General features: G+C 39.6%; 1 protein-coding gene across 1 annotated transcript; it reads right to left on the bottom strand.

The window, feature by feature from the left end:
* Nucleotides 1-6,231: 6,231 nt before the first annotated feature.
* Nucleotides 6,232-6,735, bottom strand: LOC149154384 (uncharacterized). The gene has a single exon (XM_089444131.1). It carries the CDS (start codon nucleotides 6,733-6,735, stop codon nucleotides 6,232-6,234), a length of 504 nt encoding a protein of 167 aa, XP_089300257.1.
* Nucleotides 6,736-7,484: the final 749 nt, after the last annotated feature.

Below are 7,484 nucleotides of genomic sequence, written 5' to 3'. Positions count from 1 at the left end.
TAGAAGGATGGTGGTAAGCGGTTTGGCCCGCATCGCTTTTGGGGCTGGGCGGTTTTGGGCAGAGGGCGAGTGAGCAAGCTGAGAGCACGACACGTGGCAAAGGTACAGTGAAAAAACCATTGAGCGATTGTGAGTTAAAATTCACCGATGAAGGGGGTTGCGAAATGGATGCGGACCATTGGATGGTGGAGCAGGGATTGGACGGCGAATGCTCATGGAATATGGCAGAGGTTTATGCGTGGGCCCAACACAATAAATTGTGTTTAATATATCGGGATTGTTTTGATTGGGCGGGGGGACTTGGTTATTAATTAACCAGAGGTTAATTAATCCCAGTTGCGGAGTGGGGTTTAGGTTATTAATAGGTTTCTAATAAATCTATTAATCCCTATTTAGAACAGTGCTATGGTTATAATTAACCGGGGCGGGATATGTATTATTTGGGTGTTTTCAACATATATTTACATAATCCGATATGGGTAGTAAGGCGAGATTTATATAATAAAGTTAATGGTTAATATGAAAAAATTATTTGAAAATGAGCGCTAAGTTAAAAACAATTGGCTTTTGTAGTTAATCTTAGGCTTAGGATGACAAAAGGGGTATTGAGATGAGCTTATGCACTTTCCCCAAGCAAAGTAGGGTTTTACTTAGGCAAATGAGTTTATGACATGAAATGAATGGTTCTTGGTGATATTAAGAACAAATTCTCAACTTTTTAGGGGGGAAATTAGTAAATAATTAAGGAAAAGTGAAGGGGAGTTAGTTATGAAAATTTGCCTCGCTTGAGCTACTCCAAGTCTAATGTTCGCCATGGAACTTGTGATATAAGTAAAAGTTAACACATTTTTTGAAACATAATCCATCACAAGTCTCATTCTGCAACACCAATCTACCTACCTTGCCTACTTTGCCTAGCATTTTTTCTTTCTTTCTTTGGGTGCACTTAGACTAGCAAACCTTTATCAACTTTTATTTTCTTTTCATGGTAAGCCTACCTAAGTCTGCACTTATTGCTTCCAAGGGCTCAGATTGAACTGTTGAGCTCCTTTGCTTCTCTACCTATCTACTTATCTGCCAAGATTAAACAGTTTGGTCAGATTTTTATTCTCTATCTCTAAAACATGAAATTCAACACATGAACTAGCCAAGATTAAGCTGTTTTGCCATTCATCAATTGTGGCATAAATTTAACAAGCTGCACAAAATGATTTTTATAGAAAATGAAATAGTAGTGGCATTTTGGACTTGCACACTTTCTTGGTTTATTTTTGTTTGGGGTTCATTTCTTTCACTTTTTTCTTTTGACCATTTTATTCTTTTTACCCTTTGATTTTTCTTTTAGGGCATACCCTCTTTACATTTTTTACATTTTTTGATTTTTTGATAATATGGAAAAACTTTGCAACAAGGAAAGGGATGAACATATTACAAAGCTCAACCAGTCAATCATGAAATATGACACCTATTGGTATAGGAGTATAACAGTGGCTCCACTTGGGGATGGCTTTCCTTGGTGGAAAGTCAAGAACAGCAGGTCAAATGGCCTTATGAGTAACTTTTATTGTGTTCTGAATTCTCCTTTTGCTGGTTGCTTTATTGTATGTATGACAACACACTTGTGAAGCTTAGGGCCTTCTCTTTTGGCTTCAACTACAGCAAGTTACTATCCAATCCAAACTGCGACATTACCAAAGACATAGTATGTACATGTTAGAGTCAGACTACATAAAAAAAAACTCCATCAAAGTAATGTTTCAACATTCGACCATTTACTGCTCCTTCTTCTGTTTCTGTACCATTCGGGCTCTTCAGAAAGTAAGTATTGTTCCCTTGCAATGCCTGGATGATAAATGGCCCTTTCCATAGGAATTAAAACTTCCCATGTTTTCCTTTGTCTTCTCTCCTAGAATCCCACCTTAGAACTTTGTCTCCAAGGTAGAAGTCTTCTGCTTTGGTCCTTTTATCATATATTTTCTTGATTTTTTCTTGTAACACTTGGGATCTTCGATGCACTTCTTCTCTGGTCTAATTTATTCTCCTTTGAATGTCATTGGGTTCCACTTGAGCTTCTTGCAGCAATTTCATCACAGGAACTCCTAAAGATGAAGGAAACACAACCTCCATGCCATAAACTAACTCATAAGGGCTAGTTCCAATAGATCTCTTTGTAGTAAGTTTGTCTGCCCATAGTGCATTTGTGAGTTTCTTGTGCTAGTTTTTCTTGTTCTCTTCCAACAATTTCTTAATAATATTGATCAGGCTTTTATTGGAGGATTCAGCTAGATCATTACCTTGAGGGTAATAGGCTATGGAATGGCCTAAAGTGATATGGTATTTGTTGCAGAAATTTATCAGTTTCTTGGATTTGAAGGCAACAACATTATCGATTATGATCTTTACAGGATAGCCAAACCTAGACAATATGTTGGTTTCTAAGAATCCTATAATCACTGTATCATTGGCTTGTCTAGAAGGAATGGATTCTATCCATTTGGTGAAATAGTCTGTGGCAGTAAGAATACATTTATGTTGGCCAGATGAGGGAGGATGTATTTCTCCAATGAAGTCCAAACCCCATTGTTGAAAGGGATTTTCAGTGGAAATTGGTCTCAAGGGTAAGGGTAACAATTTCCTTTTGCCTTCAAAAATTTTGCATTTGTGGCAAGCATTGACAAACTTCTTTACATCAGTGAACAAGGTAGGCCAGTAAAATCTAGCCCTTAGGATTTTGTCTGCAGTTGATTTCTAGTAAAGGTGTCCACCGCAGTCCCCTGCATGAAATTATTTGAGAACTCTGTCAGCTTCTTCTTTTATTAAACAATTCAATAAAATACCTTCATGATTTTTCCAAAAAAGAGCATTATCTAAAATACAAAATTTTGAAGCGTTCATCTTTAAAAACCTTTTGTTTGTTCTGGATAACCCTAGAGGAGCCTGTAGGTTTAATAATACATGAATTATATCAGCATATCAAGGTGATTCTAAGAAGGCCTGGCTGATTTGTGGAGTCGTCGTCTCCTGTTCATTATCCAGTTCATTAATATCCAGGGCTTGAAATTTTGTTTCAGTCATGAGTTTAGCCAATCCATATCCTTTTATCAGCTTTGTAGGTTTTATTTCAATATCATACTCCAATATTTTAGCTATCCATTTACCTCGTTTGCCTTCAATTCCATCCTGCATCAGAATGTCTTTTACAATAGTATTTGGTACATAAGCTATTACATGGGAGTACAGTATGTAGACTCTAAAGTCTTGAATAGCTTTCACAAGTGCAAAAGCCTGTTTTTCCATGATTTTGTAATTCAGAGGTGCATCTCTAAGTGCTTTACTGAAAAAGGCTATGGGTTTTTCACATCCTTGATCATCTTTTTATATTACAACAGCTGCTATAGTGTGTTCTGATGAAAATGAGAAAATTATGAAGTCCCTATCGAACTTTGGACTTGTGAGGACTGGTGTTTTGGTCAAAGCCATTTTAATTTTTTCAAATGCTTGTTTGGCTTCTACTGTCCATTTAACCTTCGAATCCTTTTTTAACATATTGTTCAACAATCTAATTAATTCAGCCAAATTAGATATGAATCTTCTCAAAAAGTTAATCTTCCCTATGAAAGCTTGAAGTTCTTTGACATTTCTGGGGTGGGGAATTTGCAGAATAGCTTCTATTCTGGCAAGATCAATTATGATGCCATCTTTGGAGATGATATGGCCTAATAGTTTGCCTTCCTCTAGACCAAACAAAGAAATTTTAGGATTTAATGAGATACCATACTCTCTGCATTTTAGGAACACTTGTCTCAAATAATCTAAATGTTGCTGATCTGATCTAGAAAACACAGTGAGGTCCTCTAGATATACAACTAGAAAATCGTGAATTTCTTTTGCAAAAGTTATGTCCATTGCTCGTTGAAAGGTTGCCCCTGCGTTTTTAGGTCCGAATGGCATTTTAACATATTTGAATGTACCCCATGGTGTTGTAAATGCAGTATTTTCTTGGTCATCAGGACGAACCAGAATCTGATTAAAACCTAAAAACCCATCCAAAAGTGAAATCCTGGAAGCACCTACTACTCTTTGTAAGATATGATCCATCTTGGGTAAAGGGTAATTTTCCTTCAAAGAAACCTTGTTTACATTCCTTAGGTCAACACATAATCTGATTTCTCCTGTTTTCTTCCTTATAGGCACTAAATTAGACACCCATTCTGAAAATCTAATTGGGGCAATTATCCCTGCATCATTCGTTTGATTTCTTTTTCAATTAAAAGAAGCAATACAAGGTTGATTCTTCTGAGATTTTGTTTGAATGGTTTTTCATTTTCCTTGAGGGGTATTGTATGTTGAATTATAGAGGTGTCATAAGACTTCAAGTCTTCGTAGCTTCAGGAAAAAACATCCTGGAATTCTTTGATCAGTTCAACATACTTAAGTTTTTGTTCAGGGGGCAAAGATTTGGAAAATTTTACCATTTTTGGGTTTTCTTCAGTTCCTATGTTGTAGTCTTCAATGTCTGCTTTTGGAGATTCCATCTGGGGTTTCTTTGGAATATCATTGAAATCAAAGAGATCTTCCAAAGGAGTTAATCCTTTGGGCAAATACTTGTCTTTCAAATTGATAATTTCACATTCTCCTTCAATAATCTCATCAACATCTGTTTCTTTGAGATCCTGTATTTGTTTTTTGGTAAATTTCGTTGGATGAAGCATTTGAGTTGCATTTTCTGCTGAGATGTCTGTTTCTATCTGATTTGGATCAAACTCACTAACCATATCTCCATCTAAGTTAGTGCTAGAAGATTCTTCTTCTAGGGTCAAAAAATTGTTGATTTGGTTATCACTTTCAAACACTTACTAGTTCTTCACATTATCAGTTATCGCTGGCCTGTGCGTAATTTCTACTGTGAATTGATGATTTGGTTCAAATGGTAACTTACAGGTATTGGCAAACATTTTTTTTTTTAACCAAGTCGGATACTTTTATATTATAAAACAAACAGCATTACATAGTTCTATTACATCCGGGAAATTTGTCTGAAGGGTGAGGATCAAAAGTGGGTACGCAGACCCATATTCCTCCTTGCTTCTTTGATTTAAACAGAAACTAAAACAAAGACGACTATATTGTCTAACAAAAGAGCCTCCTATCCAGCAGTATTTGCAATGCATTCCTTATGAGAAGTGCTGGGTGACTGAATCGTCCGGATTCCGGACACTTGCCTTGGTTGATGCTTCCGCTTGGTAGCTTTGGGTGAGAGAGCGTATATGTTCCATGGCTGCCTCCAAATGGCTGCAGTGCTCCTGCAGTGCTTCAATCTCTTTCTTTCTTTTGTCCAATTTTTTCCTCTTAGAATTCCTATCAGAGTGATAGTCATCTTGCAGCTCTTTCAGTTGCTTGGTCAGGCTGTTAATCATTATGGTATGAGCTTTACACATTGTGCACTCCTTATTATTGAAAAGATTATCCAAGAGGTTGCTAGGTTGGCCTTTCTCAGCAGGAGGACGGTGTTGATCGGCCATTCTTTCGCGCAGAGGGACGGGACAGTGAGGGGCTATGAACGGGATTGAAAAGAGAGCGAAGGAGAATATGCTGGAGTGATGAATACAGGAGCTGGATGAGATGAAGAGGAGGGCGATGGACTGCTGAAATCGAAGGGAGAAGTGCGATAATCTCAGAGGGCCGGGGGAGATCTTCAGGGATATGTCTGAGTCACTGCAGCACTGCATAAACAGAGAGATTAGCGAGTGAAAACCAGCAAAGAGAGTAGCTAAGTTTACCAAGAGCGCCTTGGGAGTCTCTTCTTCCTGGAGAGAAATGAATTCTTCCACGGTACGCCTTCTGTTGCCGGAGTCGAGCTGCGGACAGGAGAACTGATCTGTGCTATTGCTTGAAGCCCCACTGCCATATATAATGATCTGAAGGAGCCACATTTGCTTGGATCCGCACCTAGGGGATCTGTTCTTGGGAGGAGGGTGGTCAACTGATTTGATAAGGCTGCAGGCTTGGCTTGTGCGGGGAGGTAAATCACAATCCCAGACCCTGAAAGAGACTGCGCTGGTCAGGTGGAGAATCCCGAAGGGATATGGGTCAATGATGGAGTTCAGATATTGAGGACCCTTAGGATTTCGATAGTACCTGGTAGTACAGGAGGGGATGCTGGGCCTAAAGCGAGGAAGAATATACCTGAGGTGGCTGCGATTTTTGGAGGGGTTATCGGGGGAAGCCCGCTTAGGGAATATCTTTCCTGTATATTCTGTCATTCTCCTTAACTTCACATATTTTCCTACTTGAAGCCTTTTTTGCTTGATTGTCTGCCTCCTCATTGTTTGTTCTGAGAATGTGTTTGAAAGTGACATTGCCGAGGGACCTGATATTTCCCATAATCCTAGCTTTGATGTTGTTTAAAGCTGTTTGTCTGAATTCCTTCCCTGTGGTCAAGGCTGCAATGATGATTGCAGAATCTCCTAGAATTAGTAGATTTCTCAGACCGTAGCTCTTGGCCATGGAGGTCCCAAGAAGAAGGCTGTAGGCCTCCGCCCTGTTATTTGTCATGTTGCCCAACCCCCATTCGAAGGTGACTATGGTCTTCCCCTGACAATCTTTGATTACTCCCCCTGCTCCCGCTTGACCTGGGTTGTTCTTTGAGGCCCCATCAAAGTGGAGAGTAGGGCGATTTTGGCTATGGATCCAGCTTTTGACTTCTTCTTTAGTTCCTCTTAATTTCCAGTCCATGTTCCTCCTCACTGTATTCCCTTTCTTCTGATGTCCTCTCCCTGATTTGAACTTGCTGATCTACTCTTTGACTCTTGTGTCCGATTGTTCCCCTTCTTCCCGGTAGTTGCCATTTGCCTCAATGGTCTCGGTAATTAGAGCAATCGTTTTGGCGAGGATGCTGGAGATGCTTGGTTGTTTACCCTTGAAGATATACTTATTTCTGGCCAACCAAATTTGCCAGCAGAGGTTAGCGGGGATGCTTCTCCATATCCTTTTGACTAGACCTTTACATTTGCCAGAGTCCGGGAGATTATTTCCCCATTGCTTCTGAAGGGTAGTGATCTGACTGGGGAGGGCATTGATGCTCAGGGGTTCTGTGATAATTTTCCAGCAAGCTTTAGCAAAGGGGCAGTCAATGAAGAGATGGTTTATGCTTTCTTCTGCATTCTTACACATATAGCAAATTGAAGGGCCTTGAATGCCTTTCTTCCTAAGGTTCTCAGCTGTGAGAATTTTACAGTGCATAAGGGTCCAATTAAAGAGCCTTACCTTTGGAATACACTCGGTTCTCCAAACAGCCCTCTGGAGAGGCCAATTGTTGATTGTTGAGGTGTTTTGCAGAACTTTGTAGCCTTCTCTTACCGTGTATTTGCTCCCACTAGGGTTCCAGACAAAGTTGTCTTCCTCCATTCTGTTGGTAGGGGCAGAACCAGTTAGAGACATCTTGAGTTCTTCCCAAAGGAACTTCAGGTCGTCTGGGAGGGGGA

The sequence above is a fragment of the Pinus tabuliformis genome, chromosome 9 (assembly GCF_031772625.1).
Source record: "Pinus tabuliformis cultivar Carrire ecotype Pingquan chromosome 9, CPIR1, whole genome shotgun sequence".
NCBI lineage: Eukaryota > Viridiplantae > Streptophyta > Pinopsida > Pinales > Pinaceae > Pinus > Pinus tabuliformis.
The sequence above is the reverse complement of the archived record's forward strand: the minus strand, read 5'-3'. Positions and strand labels throughout refer to the sequence as shown.

Coding starts and splice junctions, on each gene's coding strand:
- LOC149154384 (XM_089444131.1), bottom strand. CDS start 6,735: ATGGACTGGAAATTAAGAGGAACTAAAGAAGAAGTCAAAAGCTGGATC.